Source organism: Alosa pseudoharengus, unplaced genomic scaffold (assembly GCF_046254945.1).
Source record: "Alosa pseudoharengus isolate Yale_2024_CS ecotype anadromous, Long Island Sound unplaced genomic scaffold, YU_APseudo_1.1 YU_APseudo_1.1_scf_17, whole genome shotgun sequence".
NCBI lineage: Eukaryota > Metazoa > Chordata > Actinopteri > Clupeiformes > Clupeidae > Alosa > Alosa pseudoharengus.
The window spans coordinates 6443348-6463347 of NW_027468640.1; the positions used below are offsets into that span (position 1 = coordinate 6443348).

At 45.5% G+C, this 20000-nt stretch overlaps 2 protein-coding genes across 2 annotated transcripts in view; one reads left to right on the plus strand and one right to left on the minus strand.

Annotated features, from left to right (window-relative positions):
- The window catches only part of zdhhc21 (zDHHC palmitoyltransferase 21), a 31268-nt gene extending 22233 nt beyond the window's left edge, over positions 1 to 9035 (minus strand). The window contains exons 1-3 of the mRNA XM_076288494.1: positions 8952 to 9035; positions 6731 to 7086; positions 4650 to 4748 (exon numbers count right to left, since the gene is read on the minus strand). Coding sequence (XP_076144609.1) covers positions 4650 to 4748; positions 6731 to 6884 — 253 coding nt within the window. The 5' untranslated portion in view covers positions 6885 to 7086; positions 8952 to 9035. The remainder of the gene's footprint in view (positions 1 to 4649; positions 4749 to 6730; positions 7087 to 8951) is intronic.
- A 1075-nt stretch (positions 9036 to 10110) lies between these two features.
- The window catches only part of plaa (phospholipase A2-activating protein), a 17931-nt gene continuing 8041 nt past the window's right edge, over positions 10111 to 20000 (plus strand). The window contains exons 1-9 of the mRNA XM_076288495.1: positions 10111 to 10318; positions 10880 to 11073; positions 11193 to 11293; positions 11946 to 12066; positions 15979 to 16146; positions 16984 to 17119; positions 17879 to 18048; positions 18481 to 18632; positions 19057 to 19273. Of these exons, the coding sequence (XP_076144610.1) occupies positions 10170 to 10318; positions 10880 to 11073; positions 11193 to 11293; positions 11946 to 12066; positions 15979 to 16146; positions 16984 to 17119; positions 17879 to 18048; positions 18481 to 18632; positions 19057 to 19273 (1408 nt within the window). The 5' untranslated portion in view covers positions 10111 to 10169. The remainder of the gene's footprint in view (positions 10319 to 10879; positions 11074 to 11192; positions 11294 to 11945; positions 12067 to 15978; positions 16147 to 16983; positions 17120 to 17878; positions 18049 to 18480; positions 18633 to 19056; positions 19274 to 20000) is intronic.

Sequence of the window (20000 nt, forward strand, 5' to 3'; positions counted from 1 at the left end):
CATTTGAAATACTTATATCACTGACAACAGTAGTCCAGCCAGGATATTGTCATTTAAAAAGTGAAGTTGCAGCCCTCAATTTTGTGTTTTGGCCTGATGCACCACCCTCTACCTATCTACTAATCACAAAGTCAGTAGTGTTTCAGCATCCGGGTTGGCAACCTCAAGTCAGGGGGGAGGGGGAGGGGATACACCGCTCTACAGTAATTTGAAAGTGATTGCAGTACCAGTTTTGCCCACAATCTTACATATGGTTCCTTTAACTTCTTTACTCGCCTCATGCAGGTTTTGGGCCAGAAGCCCCTCTATTAAATCTGCCAGGATCAGACAGCTTCACTTCCTTGCTTTTCACAATGGTCACTGTCAGATTAGGTGAATGTAGTTAGGACCATAGATAGCGGCCTCATCTTGGTCACTGTCAGATTAGGTGAATGTAGTTAGTACCATAGATAGCGGCCTCATCTTGGTCACTGTCAGATTAGGTGAATGTAGTTAGTACCATAGATAGCGGCCTCATCTTGGTCACTGTCAGATTAGGTGAATGTAGTTAGTACCATAGATAGCGGCCTCATCTTGGTCAGGAGACTGGACATACTGAAAGTTTTAATTCAGAAATAATGGATAATGTATTGTCCACTAATCGCTATTGGAAAATAAGTCTACAACGTCTACAACGAGAGCTCTTCCATGAAGACAAACTGGTGAACCCAAAAGGGTTCTTCAGCATTTTCCTTCTAAGTGCAATAAGTGTGCTGGGATAAAGTATTTCTCTGCACACTAAAGGCTTTTTAACTCTGGTCTTGATCTGTCTGACAGAGAGAGCTAGTTCATCACATGATCTGCTGCAATGACATCAGCAGCTGGAGCCGGCCACTGGTCACTGTATTCAGTGAATCAATAGACGGTCCAATACCGTGGATCCGTGGATGACCACACTTCACCTTTATGCCTGAGCACTTAAAACACGCAGACAACAACAGGCGACGGAAGGCCATGCTACGAGTAAGCAAGGAAACGGAAGCATCAGTGCAAGTTCCACCAGGAAGACTCTAATGCTTCGTCACTCATTCATTCATCACTCTTGACCTATCAATGGCCTCCACCTGTCTTCATAATGACTCGTCTAACACACCTGATTTGCTGCTTCAGGTGTCGTCATCTCGAGGTCCCCTCATTCCTCCACCAGTTTGGTTCCTGCCTATCTTCCCAGGGGGTAGGCCCCACCTCTGCCGGCTAATATCAGACAGGATCTGCAGGGTCTAGATGCTCCAAGACTGATGTAGGGGCCTTCGCTAAGGACTTTTAATTATTTTAAGTTGTTACGTCATCTGAAGCCTACCTTCTAAATTCCTTGTGAATTAAAACTTTTAATCTCATTCTCACTCTCCCTGTCTTTCTGGAGAATTAACAACCCAGGAACTAAGTGTCCTGTTTTAGAGGCCCCCTTCCTGCAGCTGCTCCCTGAGGGCTTGAGGTCCCTGCATGAGGGGCAGTGGTTCTTTAACTAGAATACTGGCATTGAGAAACAGCGACCCCTACTGGATTTTTTTTTTCTTTTTTTTTTTTTTTTTTCTCCTGAAGGCAGAAAGGTGAGATCAGGTGAGCGTGACCAAGCAACCAGGTAAAGCCAACCCAGGATAACACCTCAGCGGGCTCTAAGACATCCCATAAAGCTGTAAACGGCCAGATTAGGACGAGCAGAAACACGGATTAACTCACCTTGCAGTGAAATAGCCTCATCTGAGGCAGACTATGTGGCGATGTTCGAGTGAGTTCACCCTGCTTCGGAGTGTGCTGTATTGAGCAGCATTTTGCAACCTTATCTCATCTCCGCCACATTGCAGATGGCAGATAAAAGAAGACATCGTCAACAACAAGATGAACAGTCTGTTGGCACACACTAAATCTAATCTGGAGACCCGCACAAGATTAGCAGGCCACAGACACACAGCATGCCACTGATGCCAGTGAACTCAAACTCCACAAGGGCAGAAAAGAGAGAGAGAGAGAGAGAGAGAGAGAGAGAGAGAGAGATAGAGAGATAGATAGATAGATAGAGAGAGAGAGAGATAGAGAGATAGAGAGAGAGAGAGAGGGGGGGGGGGTAGAACAGAGTAGTTCATGGAAAAGACGTTTCTAACAGTGTTAAAAGCAAGTGGATCTGCGCTGCGTCTCGTCTGGCGGGGGTAAGAGGATTGCCTGGCCAAAAGGGCTTATGCCTCAAGCCGATTCGGAGCGTGTGAAAAGAAGAAAAGTGGAGATGAGTTCGAGGAAGCGAGCAGGCCAGGCCTGGCACACAGGCGAGGTCTGTCAGTGCCGCCAGTGAGCTCGGATAAGCCCAAAGGTCAAGAGACCGGGCAGCCAAGGCCAGGATGGCCATATGTGTATGTGTATGTGTGTGTGTGTGTGTGTGTGTGTCCATAACATCACACACATACTGTAGCGATGGTGGTGGTGGTGGTGGTGGTGTAAAGTCTGACTCTGAGGGGTCACAGGTCATATTCAGACCAAAGGAGCTCCAACCCATGACGTCATTTGAGGACGTTGCCATGGCATCACAGAGGGACGTCCCCATCAGTCTCTTAATCAGATCACTCTGGCAACCGTCTTTTAATGTCAATTAGTGAAGTTCCGTTCCTTTATTTGTCCCTGTAGGGAATTAGTCCTCTGCATTTTACCCATCTAGGGATACACACACACACACACACACACACACACACTTGGAACAATGAGCTCACCAGGAACACACACGGTAGGAGCTGTGGGCAGGCCTTGATCCAGTGCTCGTCGGGAGCAGTGAGGGGTTAGGTGCCTTGCTCAAGGGCACTTCAGCCGTTCCTACTGGTCGGTGTTCGAACCGGTTACAAGTCCGAAGTGCTAACCAGTAGGCCACGGCTGCCCCACAAGTGACCAACTCATATCTGCTACCAAAATCATCACCGTCCTGGATGGCTAAATGCAAGAGGAAAACAAACAACTACAAGATCCAATAAAGGCTGCGTGCGTCAAGACGCCTGCGAGGTCAAACTTTAACTACAGTATCTGTCAGTGTAGATTAGATATAACTTAACTTAAATAGGCAAACTTCCATGAAGCTATTCATACAGTAAAAAAGACTGCCAATATTTATTTTTCTAACAGAAGATCCCCTGACCTAAAAAAATAATGGCATGCATAATAAAAATATCCAGTACTGATCATTCTTCAACCTAAAAACAACCAAAGCTACAAATAAGTACCTACAATGAGGTGTGTGTGATCAACACAAATATTAAGTGGTAAAACAGTGCCAACGCTGTGCATAATCTGATAAATACACAGACCCAAACACATGCTTTGGTTGAGAACACAATTATTAGTCAGTATTAGACTGCCATCTAGTGGGTAGAAAAAACTACACCAAACACACAGAAGGAGTATCAACCATAAAGATGATATCATGTAATATATTTAGGGAGATACTAGATACAGATTAGATTACAGCCTGTTGAATCGTCTACCTGTTATTTTAACACAGAATCACAGAGACGTTTAATTTCAGATTTGAAAAACCAACATAATGTCGTGCATTGTTCAGAATGAATTCAGTCCACATTCCTCACCGCACATCCACCTTAAGCTAGGACCTAAACTCAGATGCATATCAGGCTAACTGCTGCCAACAGGTGTATCCAGTAGAGCTGTGCATTGAGAGCACAACATACAGTACACCTTCAATGTATTCTACCTCCAACTCAAACTCTAAAGCCAACTCAGAGCTGAACTAGGCTATGCTAAGCTAACGACCCAGACGCATCCGCGGCCACGTGTGGAGTGAGCACTTCCTCCTTGTGCGGTCTGGCAGACAGAACAGGACAGCTGGCAGCTCATGACATAGCCTGATATATCCTCCTGAAAGCTTGAACATTTAACCACAGTCCTCAATGCTTGAACATTTAACGACAGCTGGAGGTACGTCAACAGTAACAGTAAGATAAAAAGTTCCATCTGGTGGTAAAACATCTGAAATTGTGACAGCAGGGGAGAGCCTTTAGTTTAATCAAGACAACTATTGGCATTAGAGTGAGGAGGGATGCACCTGAGTAGTGCCCAAGCTCAAACTGTACAGTATGGCTCAGGTAAGAAAGAGTGATAAGATTCATGTGAGTGTAGCTGTGGAACTTCATCGACATGGCTTATGTGGAAATACATATGTACCGGGGGGTGGTTCTGTACTGAAGTGATATGGTACAGGTACGGGTGAGTGGTTCTGTACTGAAGTGATATGGTACAGGTACGGGTGAGTGGTTCTGTACTGAAGTGATATGGTACAGGTACGGGTGAGTGGTTCTGTACTGAAGTGATATGGTACAGGTACGGGTGAGTGGTTCTGTACCTAAGTGATATGGCACAGGTAAGATTAGGTGGTTCTGTACCTAAGTGATATGGTACAGGTACGGGTGAGTGGTTCTTCTGGAGTCATATGGAGCAAGAGTCTGTACCTGAATGTAGCTCAGGTGAGTGTGCTGTTGTACCTGGGTGATATAACTCAGGTGAGTGGGCTGTTATACTGAGTGATATAACTCAGGTGAGTGTGCTGTTGTACCTGGGTGATATAACTCAGGTGAGAGCCGTTGTAGCTGTGTGTAGTTTAGGTGAGTGAGCCTTACCTGAGTGAGGTATGTGGGGGTCCTGGGGTAGCCTGCCTGGGTCTGCAGTCGACGCCCTCACCAACGCGGTCACGCAGAACAATGATGCCAGATAATAACCTGTACACACAAACATGAAGCGATGACGGTCTAGGTCACTGTCTAAAGCCACTGCCTGTACACACAAACATGAAGCCATGACGGTCTAGGTCACTGTCTAAAGCCACTGCCTGTACACACAAACATGAAGCCATGACGGTCTAGGTCACTGTCTAAAGCCACTGGCACACCATGAGCCCCCGATGGTGCCAGATAGCTGCCTTATCAGTGGGTGAGCCAGTCCCACTGGTTTCAGGGAATCAGTCACTTACACTAATCTACCAGAGCTAGCATGCAGGCCCGGGGCCCAGTGTCAGCTGTGCTACACAACTGAACAACATTTAACCCATTCGCGCTGGATGCTGCATGACACAACACTGACCTTCCCGCTGGATGCTGCGTAGCGCAACATTGACCCTCCCGCTGGATGCTGCGTAGCGCAGCATGCTTTTTATTTCATGGTTTTAGGTGCTACAGAGGCTTAGATATTACATTTTGATAGACGCTTACAATTTTTAGTATGTTTTCAGAAAACCCTCAGGAAATAAGGTTATTTAGTCTAGAATGCCATAGGATTCTATAGGCGTTTTTAGCAGGCATTTTAGGAGTAAATGGGTTAATTGAGTCAGTCAAGTCTAGTCAATTTATTTCTATAACACGCAGGATAGTCAACATATATTTCATGCCATTTTAGAAGGGCCTATATCAGTCTGACTTGAGACAAGCAGTAAAGCTTTAGAAACACCTTTCAGCCTTAAAGCCTTAAAGACCTTGAATTTCCCCTGGGGATCAATAAAGTATCTATCTATCTATCTATCTATCTATCTATCTATCTATCTAAGCCATCAGTGTAGTCTTTGCATCCTCCAAAATCGTGGCCATCACCAGGACAAATGTGTGGAGTACTCCATTGCTTGTCAGGAATAACTGATAACGGATTTAAATGTGACTATAGCTTAAAATCAGTCCATTCAGTAACAGTCCAGCTTTTAGTAGGCTTAATAGGTCATGTTCTCTCAGTAGTGAACGTATGATGATGAGTATGGTTTTGCAAATACAGGGGCAGTAGGAAGGAAAAAATATAACCTCAACAACCACAAGCCTGTTTGAACACTACATCCGTTTCCTAGTCTATCCTGGTAGTCACCATGGTGACAACTGCAACCATGCCCACAAGATGTTAAACGCGGCCTGCATCACAGTACAGTACAACTCTGTAACATTCAGCGAGTGTGTTCAACCCCTGTAACATTCAGCGAGTGTGTTCAACCCCTGTAACATTCAGCGAGTGTGTTCAACCCCTGTAACATTCAGCGAGTGTGTTCAACCCCTGTAACATTCAGCGAGTGTGTTCAACCCGACCCTAAGCACCACTGCCTCTCTCTCTGGGACCCCTGTGTGTGTGTGGGTCTCTCTCTCTCTCTCTCTCTCTCTCTCTCTCTCCTGTGTGTATCGGTATCGGTATCTCTTTCTTTCTCTCTCTCTCTCTCCCTCTCTGGGACCCCTGTGTGTGTGGGTGGGTCTCTCTCTCTCTCTCTCTCTCCTGTGTGTGTGGGTCGGTCTCTCTCCCTCTCTCCCTCTCCCTCTCCCTCTCTCTCTTCTCTCTCTCTCTCTCTTCTCTCTCTCTCTCTCTCTCTCTCTCTCTCTCTCTCTCTCTCTCTCTCTCTCTCTCTCCTGTGTGTATCTCTATCTCCCCCTCTCTCTCTCTCTCTCTCTCTCCTGTGTGTGTGTATCTCTCTCTCTCTCTCTCTCTCTCTCCTGTGTGTATCGGTATCGGTATCTCTTTCTTTCTCTCTCTCTCCCTCTCTGGGACCCCTGTGTGTGTGTGTGTGTGTGTGTGGGTGGGTCGGTCTCTCTCTCTCTCTCTCTCTCTCCCTCCCTCCCTCCCTCTCTCCCTCTCTCTCTCTCTCTCTCTCTCTTTCTCTCTCTCTCCTGTGTGTATCTCTCTCTCTCTCCTGTATCTCTATCTCTCTCTCCCCCCTCCCCCCTCTCTCGGTACTTACAGATCACCAGGGCCCAGGGGACATGTCCCTCGTTGTAGTGTGGGAAGAGGATGAGCTTGGGGATGAAGAGGGTGTTGTAGAACCACACGAAGAAGACCAAGGACATGCAGAACCAGCCCATGGGGTCCACCACAAAGTGCAGACGCAGCTTCATCCTGGCCGCAGGCAGGAGGGTGAGGAAGAGGAGTTGGAGGAGGAGGAGGAGGAGGAGGAGGAGGAGGAAGACACGGGGTGGGAAGGTGGTGCCGTCTGTCCGTCACTCGACCCCACTCGACTGCAAGCGGAAATCGGAGCTGGCACTGGGCGCCAGCGTCGGGTCGGGTCAGGCGGAGCCCCGAAGCATGTGGACTGTGAGGCTGAATGGGAGAGAGAGAGCAGTAGTGCATTAGTGGCCAAGAGAGTTCCATTATCAGCATCATAGTTGGCCCCACAAGGCTTCCGTATTAACATTCCATATGTTATCTTAATGCAGAGGAAGTAGATTGGGAACCAAATAGAACGTTCAAGCATTGTTTTTGTTTTTATTGTTGAAAGGATCTATTAACTCGCCATGAATAGCCCAAACAGTCAGGCTAATGACAACAGGGATCGATAGGTTTCTTGATGTTTTAAGCCCCCAACGTTGTCTTCAAGGCAGTGGCAGCGCTGCCTGGAAGGCGCTAGGGTTAGGCATGGGTTAAGGTTAGGGTTAGGTGCATTTAAGTCGACAGTGGCAGCGCTGCCTGGAAGACGACGTTGGGGGCTTAAAACACCGTTGAACGATCGATAGGCACATTCAAATGGAAACAACAACAACAACAACAACACTAACAGCTAAATTCAAAATCTACAGACACACTGACATCTAGCACATCATCCTGAAACCCAAGCCAACATCCTAACAAGTCACACAGTCTATGGACTGTGCCATTATCTTAGTCCCCAATCAAAGAGAAATCCATCCAGCCTAGCGTAGCCTCTCTGTGCACTGCCAAGCCTGTCTCTGTGTTTGCACAACAGGATGGGCAGCATACTTGAGGCAGGCTAGGCCACCACACAGAAAGACTGACGGTTACAGGGTGCTTATCAGAGGCTCATCAGAGTTTCATTGAGGTTCCCCCGAGGGGACACTCACAGATTCAAGTGTTCATCAACCACAGGGTAGCAATGGGAAAAGCACACAGACACAGACACATTCATTTACATTCACATGCAAACACTTCCCCATATGCAAACACAAGGTCTCCTTATGACCTTATTGGTCATTATCATGTCCACTGTGCAACGCAGAGAATGGCTGGCTGGTGAAAGCTGACATTTTGTTTACCGAAGGAAGTGACGGAACTGCCCCAGACCACTGGAACTGCCCCAGACCACTGGGTTAGACATTAGACGGAGGACCACAGTGGAGAACACCCAACCATAACACACAGTGTTCAATTTATGAGTGATATACAGACACCCTAGGCTAATTGGAACATGTTCAAAAGGACTGTTGACGACTGTGTGTGTGTGTGTGTGTGTTTGTCCAACACAAGCAGAGGGTAAGAAAAGCACAAGTGATTCATGTCTCATCCAACAGATGAGATGACCTCCCTTCTCCCATCCAAGAACTGTGATGACATCAGAAACTATTTCTAGGACGGTCACAAAGGAAACTATTTCATTCCTGTTAATTAATGTCTAATGTCTAAGTAGTCACAGGGCAAAGGCTGCATCAGCTCTCCCATCATACCAAACGTTCTGAAAGCAGTTCACTATGTACGCCTTATTATAATGATGGCATCACTTACAGATGTAGCTATCGACTGACAGCTTCATATGGATTTTTATCATACGTTGGCTAGCTCGTTAGCTATTACAATTACTATTTGACACATCAACTCAGCGATACACAGGCACAGGAAATATATACATACTGTCTTGTGCTTAACTTAACATGTATACGTCGTTCATTCAAGATAAACCGGATATACAGATTCTTGGAAAATTGTAAAGACGTATGAGTGAGTGGCCAACATGTGCTTGTGGTGTTGTCCTACGTTAGCTTGGTAACACTGTGTAGCCTGTGCTAGCACGCTAATCCATAGATGGCTGACATATGAGCCAATAATATCATTTATTTGAAAATGAAGCACGCAGTACGACAAAAACGTAAACGTAAACAGCTGCATAGATACAAGTACATTCAATATTAAACACAATACTAAGCCAACGACGAATATGTGTGTCTCACACTTACTTGTTGCCTGCGCTTGTATCACCCTGGTGAATGAAATCAGAACCGAACTGTCAACTTCTTCCGTGGCTGTGACACAGACTCCAGCAGCAACCACAAACAAACCACTGGCTGGTTGCTGCTTGAAGGACTACAAATCATAAATGGGCGTGACCCTGCCAGATGCGCTTGTCAGTTTTTATAAATACAAGTTTGAATGTTTTAATAATCCGTTATTTCTGAAACTATGTTGTTTCACGCAATTCATTAATGAAAAAATATAGCTCATATCGAAAAGAACGAAAACTATTGACAGTTGGATAGACAGTTGTTTAAAAAAAATAGCAAGGTAAATACCTCACTTCCGTTGGACCTTTGTAGTTGTATGGGTGTGTACATGATGGACACATTGACCACGAATGATAGGCTTACTTACTCAGCAGAATGGCCTCGAAACACTCTTGAAAGCATGCAAACGGGCAAAGATGTTCAACAAGAATCTGATTTAATTCATACTTTAGCCTACTGACCCTATATTTTGCACAGACTTATTGACAGCAGCTTATGGTACTGCCATAAAGAGTGCTGCTACTGTTGCTGACATGATGGAGGATGACTAGATCTAAATGCACATTCCATATGATCTAATATTACATAGAAATGAGAGCAAATGCTGAAGTTCATTGATCTGACTGCTCGATCAATATATGTTTTAATGTCAGACTTTTAATTGACATTTAAATGACATCTCGCTTTGTTGATGCTGCTTCATCCATGCAGGCTGTAATATCCCTTTCAACGTATATTTTCACATGCTGTGGACAGGCTACTTTTGCATTTGCATATGTGTGTGTTGTTTTATTCACACTGTAAATAGTCTTGTAGCCTATGCCTATATTTCATCTCAATTTACATTTTCAAAATGTCTTTGGGAATGTGCCCTTAATCGTTTGAGAACCTGCAAATTAAGCCTTTTAAAATAGGCTAGATAGCAGATATTTAGATAGATTAGTGACTTTTTGGCGATTTCCCGTATTATGTATCAAGAAAAAAAACAGGCCGGCGGGCAATGTACATTGAAGTGTGGAAAAGTCGTGGACATTCTATGGCTGTGACTTTTATTATGGTAGAATACTAATAGATAACCCGGAAGCTAAAATATTTACGCCGCTGCTCACTTGATACTGTTGGACCTCGTTAGCTTCTCGGAACTGTCAATTCATTGTCCGAGAGTCGCTTAAAATGGCATCTTCTAGTACTTATAGGCTAAGTTGCTCCATCCCAGGGCATGAGATGGATGTAAGGGGCCTTGCCACTGCACCTTTCCCTGATGGAGCTTTTGTGTCGGTCTCCCGGGACAGAACAGCAAGAGTATGGGTACCCAATTCAAGGTAGCATGCTAATGCTAGCCTAAGCGGCTAGTTTCTCTGTTTTCAAGTGTTGACAGGAGGCTAACACTAGCGAAATAGCTAGTTAATCAAGAGTTCATTGTGTTAGTTTGTTGAATAAAATGAAATCGGTGTACAATTCAGTGTTGTCTGTGAATAGGGTATAGTTAATTAAATAAGATCCAAAGCGTTGTTAAGCTAGCATACACTTGCCAGCTATAATTATGGCTCTATAACGCTGCTGTTAGCAGCTACCTAAATTAAATTCAAAACCTCCTCGATGACTTCGCTAACCGTGACAATGTCTAGGTTGTGTAGGTTTTAAGTGACTTGTTTCTTTTAACCCAGGTTTTATTTTTTATTAACAATAAGTCATTTAATCATTATCATGTGTTGGCTAATGAAAGCAAGAAAGCAATTCGTACATTTTCGAGGTGGTGATGGGTCTACATTTCCACGGTAGCAGCTAACCAGTTCTGTAAGCTCTGTAGTGGGTGTCTTATTATGTTAGCTAAACAGCAGGTATTGTCATGTTCTTATCCAACTCTTGTCTTCTCCATGCAGTCCTGGTGGAGGTTTCTCGGAAATGCATTGTATGAACGGCCACACGAACTTTGTGTCCTGCGTTTGTATCATATCCCCAAATGAAACCTACCCCCGCGGGCTCATCGTGACTGGGGGCAACGATCACAATATCTGCGTGTTTTCCCTCGACAGACCCGACCCCATGTATACCCTCAAGGGCCACAAGAATACAGGCAATAACCTCTCGTCTTCTGCTCTAGTGTGTCTATTGATTTCCTAGAGTACTTAACTGCAGTACGGTAATGCTGTGAAACCTGACCTCTGTCCTGCGCGTTATTGTCTGTCCGCGCAGTATGCTCGCTGTCTGCCGGGAGGTTTGGGACGTTACTGAGTGGTTCCTGGGACACCACAGCCAAAGTGTGGCTCAACGACAAATGCATGATGACATTGCAGGTACTGTATGGACATCAATGCACTATAAAGTGAAACAATTTACTGTTTGATCATGATCTCAAGGCCTGAAAAGTTGTTGGCTGTTAGTCTTCATGTGGTGTGAATGAACCACCACCCAAGTCACTATTTAGGTGTAATAACGTCTCTGCTCATAATTCTGTCATGTTTAGTTTGTGCTGTTTTCATCTGAAATTTTGACCACAAAAACAAGTTTATGCCAAACTGTGACTCGACTCCTTGAAACTTGAACCCTTTACCATAGTTATACTGCACACCATCAGCACCTGGAGCAAGAAGAGCTGTGCACAGGAATTTTGACCTTTGATGGATCCCTTTACCATAGAGTTCATGTTGTAGAGTTCACATGTTTAAAATTATATCTATGCACCTTGGCCTCAGTATTCATATAGTGCTAAGATCGTACCCAGTTAGTCATAAACTGACTGAAAGGGTCACAATCCTATCTGATCAACAACGATACATAGTGCAATGTCAAGCGCTCCAGGCATGCATTGGCAAAGTTAGCGACTTCATTCTCCATATTATAAGTGAATGTAGCATCAGAATGAGTTTGAAGCTGTTATTTTAAGGTAGAAGAACTGCATTGTGTTCCTCTAACCCTGATGTACATAATTCTGTGTTGCCCCTGTAGGGTCACACAGCTGCCGTTTGGGCTGTGGTCATCCTGCCGGAGCAGGGCCTGATGCTGACTGGGTCGGCCGACAAAACCATCAAGCTGTGGAAGGCCGGCCGCTGCGAGAAGACCTACACTGGTAAGACCCGCTGGGCGTAGGGGAGGGGGCAGTAATAGTGGCCACGAGGAGAAGACGAGAGGACTCATTAGGCTACATTGATGCTGTTCCGTTTCCGAAGCCCTGAAGTGGAACAATTTGAAAACGCTGTCGGCCCCCGTTTTCGGTTAAAAACTCCCGCTTTGCATTTTAATGTGGGCAGCGAAATCCTTAAACGAATATAAACACGATGAAAACATGAAAACTCATGTTCCCTTCCTGATTGGACCAAACATCTGAAAACGATGACGTAAAAACTCATGTTCCCTTCCTGATTGGACCTTGTGCGTCTGATGTTTCTCGACTCTCCATGACTCACTTCCACTTCCACTACTGGCCTGTCAGCTGTGAATCTAACATGGTAAACAAAATACAAGCTTTACTGGCCTTGGTGTGTGTGCGTGTGCGTGCGTGCGTGTGTGTGTGTGTGTGTGTGTGTGTGTGTGTGTGTGTGTGTGTGTGTGTGTTTATGTGTGCGTACGTGTGTGTGTGTGTGTGCGCGCTTTATTGGCCTTGCTGTCTTCGGTTGACAATTATATGAATGGTCATGTGATATGTGACAATGGTCTGGTGATCTGTGCTTCAGGGGCCCAGTGTAGACAAGGTTATGGAATTGCAACCGTGCGTCATGACAGAGATCGTATTTACTCTAGTTTATGCTTCATATGTAAATGGCGGAGTTTGTTTCTTACATTGATCTGTTCTATCTGTATCTGTAGACTTCTAGTAAATGGACAAAAGAACGGACGAAATAAAAACGGAGAACAGCTGAAGGCTCTGTCCGTATCCGCATCTAACGTTGAACATAAATGAGACTTTAGTTTTAAAACAATGCTTTAGAAAATGAAGACAGAATAGTGCAAAGTACGGCACTGTTGATGGACATGAAGTCTCTCCAACAGTGGGAGAGTGGAGGCCATTAACTGTAGTGGATGGCCCTTCACTGGTGATAGTCCCTCTATTGCAACGATGGGAGATCGCTGCATAATTGGATGATGCATTGTGTCTATGTGTAACCCGCGTTGTGTTGAACCTGTGCGATTCAGCCCTGCACACGCCCGGACTCGAACCCGCGAACAGCAGCACCTCGGATCGGGAGGCGAGGCCCAGGCTACTGGCTCGCATGCCAGCAGCACTCTTGAGGCGTCGGGGAGTGAGGTTTACCAACGTTCCACAAGCACAGCTAAGCTAGCTGGCATCCATTACACTCACCCCCTAAACCTCACTCCCGATCCGGGTCACGGCACCAATGTAACCTGCGTTGTGTTGAACCTGCGCGATTCAGCCCTGCACACGCCCGGACTCGAACCCGCGAACAGCAGCACCTCGGATCGGGAGGCGAGCGCGCTAACAATTAGGCCAATAGCCCAGGTTACTGGCTCGCATGCCAGCAGCACTCTTGAGGCGTCGGGGAGTGAGGTTTACCAACGTTCCACAAGCACAGCTAAGCTAGCTGGCATCCGTTACACATGCACTAAGCTCTCTTTACTCAACAAAGCCAAGGTAAAAAAAAACGATTTTCCTTTCGATGTCTGTTTTAAGCAACGGAGTCTTCTACAGCAGGGGTCGTACAGGGTGCTCACGAGAGGGTTGGAGGAGGAGGAGACACCGTGGTTAGGCCGGAGAGGATGTCGGTTACGCAGAGATTAGTAGTGAACAAAGGGTCTCCCATGGTGGAGCATTGGACCGGATGCCGACCAAAAAAATGGAGGTGGGAGAGGAGAGAAGGCGGAGCCATCACTGCAGGTCAGAGCACAGCAGCGGGTTTCCAAGAGTGTGTCTTTGCTACTTCTCCTGTGAGTCCATTTCAAGGAGAGAGTGGACCCATGGTGGACAACTTCTCTGCACATTGCTGCCAGTTCCTAAAGAACTGAGGTTCTCACTGCACATTGCTTGGCGTTCCTAAAGAACTGAGGTTCTCACTGCATATTGCTTGGCGTTCCTAAAGAACTGAGGTTCTCACTGCACATTGCTTGGCGTTCCTAAAGAACTGAGGTTCTCACTGCATATTGCTTGGCGTTCCTAAAGAACTGAGGTTCTCACTGCATATTGCTTGGCGTTCCTAAAGAACTGAGGTTCTCACTGCATATTGCTTGGCGTTCCTAAAGAACTGAGGTACTCACTGCATATTGCTTGGCGTTCCTAAAGAACTAAGGTTCTCACTGCACATTGCTTGGCGTTCCTAAAGAACTGAGGTTCTCACTGCACATTGCTTAGCGTTCCTAAAGAACTGAGGTTCTCACTGCATATTGCTTGGCGTTCCTAAAGAACTGAGGTTCTCACTGCATATTGCTTGGCGTTCCTAAAGAACTGAGGTTCTAATTACAGGTTTTGAGTTAAATGGGGGTGAAGAAAGAACGCATCACTGAGCATTAGGGATTTATCACCAGCAGCGCTGTGCACCACAGCTGGAGCAGAGCTGAATGCTCACCAGGGTCTACAGGAAGGAGAGGAGAGAGAGGAGGAAATGGCCTGTGTGTATGCATTGCATGTGCTCAGCATCTTGATTTTTTTTTTTAATCACACACACACACATACACACACGCACACACAAACGCCTCCAGGTCAAGTTTAGATTCTCATTCTGTGGGGATTTGTACAGCAGTGTTTCTCAAACCTTTTCAGACCAAGGACCACTTAACCAATAAAAAAACCTCACAGACCACCTAGTTTAAAAAAAAAAAAAAGAGTAGACCTACTTCAACAGTATATTACATAATATGCCTCTATTGAACCACCATGTTTATTGTCTTTGCACCTTGCTTATTGTGTCAGAGGAGTCATATGATTTAAACGGGTATAGCTTACATAAGCAGTGTTGCAGGACTGTTTTGATTTACATACAAGTTGGTTCAATATTGCAAACAACTCATCTATGTTATATTTTACCACATCTGCTCTGGGACCACTTGGGATAGCTTGCGGACCATACTTTGAGAAACGCTGTTGTACAGAATGCTCCCGAGAGAAAGGCTGAGGACTGAGGACACACTCAGCGGGGCATTTAAACACAGTCGGTGGGGGTGGCACACAAAGCCCATAGAGGATGTTCACAGGCTTCATGAGCGTGCTGCGTTTTGTAATTGCTACTTGAACAAGGCATCTAATTATTCTTGCATAAGCGGTTGCCTGGCAGCAAGACCGACTTCAGGTTTGTGCTCGCAGTAGCTGCTGCATTGTTGTGCTGTCTGAGAATGGCCACAAGGGGGCATCATATCCCAGTTATTGGTTGTAGTCTGTCTAGAGTAGACAGTAATGCAGTGCTTCCCAGACTTTTGTCCTCTCTCGCGCGGCACACTATGTACCTTGTCTGTTTTTTACCTAAGTCTCACAGCACTCCACCAAATAAACGTAGGTATTTTGACGCATAATGTTGGGTACGTAAACCCATAGGTCAACTCATAGCATTGATTGTGACCATCTGTTGGTCACCATCTTCATTGGTTATGCGAGATAAAGGACAGGATAAGGGTCCGGGCCAGACACCTTTTAAATTTATTTATTTATTTATTTTATTTTTTTATGCCTTTCGATAATACAGCAAGTATAGTAAAATACTATAGAAGTTGAGTTTTGAGTATTCATTGTAAATGCTGTGGATAACAATACAGCGCTGTTGACAAGTTATGCCACTCAGATGAAGATCGAGAAGAGTCTGCCACACCATGTGAACTGGTAATAGTCCCGTGCCACACCATGTGAACTGGTAATAGTCCCGTGCCACACCATGTAAACTGGTAATAGTCCTGTAACATGCTCAGCTGTTTTTAAGTGCTTACTGTATTGATGTTTCCATTGTAGTTGACCCTCCCCCCACTCTCTCTCTCCCTTTCACCCCCCCCCCTCCCACTCCCACTCCCCTCTCTCTTTCCCTCTCTCCCCTCTCTCTCTCAGGTCATGAGGACTGTGTGCGTGGCCTGGCCGTGGTGAATGACGTCGAGTTCTTCTCCTGCAGTAACGACGCCAGCATACGCCGCTGGATGGTGACGGGCGAGTGCGTGCAGGTCTACTACAGTCACACCAACTACATCTACAGCCTGTCTGTCTTCCCCAACGGACAAGGTACACACACACACACACACACACACACACAAAAGTAACAATACATTTAGATGCTTTATGTTGCCGCATCTCTCCTAGTCTCTTCCTGTCGGAACATGGTTTCAGAAATGTAAATAAAGTGTGTATCACTGCGTATTAAATATGTTTATGGTAAATAAAGTGTGCATCACTATGTATTATATATGTTTATGGTAAATAAAGTGTGCATCACTGCGTATTAAAAATGTTTATGTCAAACTGGCAAACTTAGTATCAGTGAATGTTTGTCTGTGTCTTAGTGTCAGTTAATGTTTGCCTGTGTCTTAGTGTCAGTGCATGTTTGTCTGTGTCTTAGTGTCAGTGCATGTTTGCCTGTGTCTTAGTGTCAGTGCATGTTTGTCTGTGTCTTAGTGTATTTGTAATTATTTCCTTTCATTTGCTGCATTTCTCTCTATGCTTCTCTCCATCCCACTCACTCCCTCCACCATCTTTCTTTTTTGTCTTTACCTCCTTCTCTTCTCTGGTCTCTCCATCCCTCCCTCTTTTCTTGTCTCGTCTCTCTATCCCTCTTTCTCTCTCTCTCTCGTCTCTCCATCCCTCCCTTCCTCTTCTCTTGTCTCTCCATACCTTTCTCTCTCTCTTGTCTCTCCATCTCTTTCTTTCTCTCCTTGTCTCCATCCCTCTTTCTCTCTACTCTTGTCTCTCCATCCCTCTTTCTCTCTCTCTCTCCTTGTCTCTATCCATCCCTCTCTCTCTCTCCTCTTGTCTCTCCATCCCTCCCTCTTCTCTTCTCCCTGCAATCCCTCCGTCTCTCTCGACTTCTCTCTCCATCTCTCCCTCCATCCCTCTCTCTCCCAGACTTCATCAGTACAGGTGAGGACCGTTCAGTGAGAGTGTGGAAGCAGGGTGAATGTGTTCAGACCATTCGCCTGCCTGCCCAATCGGTGTGGTGCTGCTGCCTGCTGACCAATGGGGACATTGCAGTGGGTGCCAGGTGAGGAATGCCCTTATCTTGCCTTTATACGTACCCAAGAAGCTGACGTGCTTCCTCCCGGGGATGCTACTCTTCTTGTAGAAAATATGTTTCTCTTGAACACTAATGTAACAATGATGAGGCCCAACAATGTCCCAACAGTTTTGTTTTTAATGGTAAATAGGCTTGGTTGTTGATTTGTTTTTAATGGTAAATAGGCTTGGTTGTTGATTTGTTTTTAATGGTAAATAGGCTTGGTTTTTTGATTTGTTTTTAATGGTAAATAGGTTTGGTTGTTGACTTGCCACTGTGGGAAATCTCATATCTATCCACCATATTCTCCAGCCAACAATGTGCGTCGCCATGACACCTCAGTATTCAGAAATCCAAAGCTCCGTTGTATTGATTTTAATGTGGCAGTAGACAGGGCTTGACGTATCCTATGCCATATATAAACGTTGCTTTTTACATTTCTCTGTCAGTCATATATCATATAGAATATCCATATTGAGTGCAGAATTGTCAACATTTCGAAAGTTGAAGCATATTTTAGTTAGCCTATTCCTCTATTTTCATACAATGAGCATCCAAGTATCCAGTAATGATTCAGTGCTAATGGATACCAGGAGTTCTACAGACAACAAATGCAGAGACCCAGATGACCTAAATAGTGGAAAAGAAAACGTCATGTATTAAGTGTGTGTGTGTGTGTGTGTGTGTGTGTGTGTGTGTGTGTGTGTGTGTGTGTGTGTGTGTGCGCGCCTCGCCATCCCCCCATAGTGACGGGATCATCCGGGTGTTCACGGAGTCGGAGGAGCGTGTGGCAAGTGCGCAGGACCTACAGGCCTTTGAGGACGAGCTCTCCAAAGCCACCATCGACCCCAAGACGGGGGACCTTGGAGACATCAAGATGGAGGAACTCCCTGGGAGGGAACATCTAGATGAACCAGGTGAGATTTGAGCTTCTCTACCTAAGTGAACCAGGTGACGTTTGAGCTTCTCTGCCTCTGATCCAGGTGAGCTTTAAGCTTCTCTACCTGAATTAACCAGGTGAGGTTTGAGCCTCTATCTCAGAACCTAGTGAAATGAAAGGAACTGTCCTTTATTATGGTTATGGTAATGGTTGAATTTACCATAATCGTTGAATCTTGAATTTCCCCATGGGGATCAATAAAGTATCTACTGTATCTATCTATCATGGTGCCTTTTCCCCCCAATGGTCACACACACACACACACACACAAACACACAAACACACACACACCTTAACAATTGTAATATTAATAAATGTATATATGATTTGTTTTGTGTTGTATTACTTGTGCTTTCTACATGATTCTAAGCAATCTGCGTGCGTGTGTGTGTTGCGTGTGTGTGTTTAGGCAACCGTGACGGCCAGACGCGTCTGATCAAGGAGGATGACCACGTTGAGGCGTACCAGTGGAGCGTGAGTGAAGCTCGCTGGATGAAGATCGGAGACGTGGTGGGGGGGTCCTCCCAGCAGAAGTCTGAGAGGGTCATGTACGAGGGCAAGGTGAGTGGCCACACGCACACACACATAAATACACGCACACACACACACACACACACACGCATACATACAAGCACACACGCAAGCACATGCACACACACACACACATTCAGAAGTATGTCTGAACAGCTGTTGATTTAGCTTCATATGTTTTTATGATTTCAGTGGTCTGTCAGTTATTGCTAATAATTTGGTCATGTAAATATATGTGAATAGTAAGCAGCCTTACTGATGATCTTAAATCACCACTGAAGCATTGACAAAACATGACTTCACATGACCCCTAGAGTTTACATGACCCCATGACCTCACATGACCCCTAGAGTTCACATGACCCCATGACCCCTAGAGTTCACATGAGCCCTCCGCTTTGTGTGGATCTGACTCTACATTCGTCTGCACCCCTCTGTCTCCCCCCGGTGGTCAGGAGTATGACTTTGTCTTCACCATCGACGTGAACGAGGGCGGCCCGTCCATGAAGCTGCCCTACAACGTGACGGAGGACCCGTGGCTGACCGCCCACAACTTCCTGCAGAAGAACGACCTGAGCCCCATGTTCCTGGACCAGGTGGCCAACTTCATCATCGAGAACACTAAAGGCCACACGCTGGGCCCTGCGCCCTCCTCCAGCGACCCCTTCACCGGTGAGTGCCCGCGGTGCCCGATGCCCGCTGTGTGCCAACTCCGCTCCACAGGGACCAGCCATAGACCTTTCACACAGCTTCCGTATTTTTGACCGGAAATACGCAATCGTCGTGGAAATCTTCTTCCTCACCAGCAGACCATAATGCTTTAGTTGATTTGGGTAGGAACGGAAAATTAGAGGAAAAAGATATGCACATCCAGTTGTCTTCAACAATGTGTAATAAGCAATATCTCTATGATATGATAGATTGATTAAACCTAGATCTACAAACCATCCTAAGGAAGAAAGAAGCTGAAAAACTAACATGGAAGTAGGGCATTTCAAGAGAGAAAGAGCAGCATATGACGGTAATACATTATTTGTACTTATTTGCTCATAAGTGATATCATCTAACAACACTCTGATACCCATGCAGAAAATTGACCATGACAATGATGGACCCCCACGAGGTCTCATTCCAACAAATCTGGCCCACTACCTAATATGAGTTTGACACCCCTGCTCTATTCTATACACACATTATGTCTAAGTGGACACTCTAATGATTTGTCATTCTAGTTAACAGTTCAGTAACAGTTAGCCTGATGCTTATGGACAAATTCCTCATGGACAAATGTGTGCCCTTTTTTTTGTTTTGGTGACAGAGGTTTCCCTCCACGAGTCTTGTAACGTCGGCAAATGGAATATTTGGCAAATCCGTTAGCGAAATTGTGTAGACTCTGATC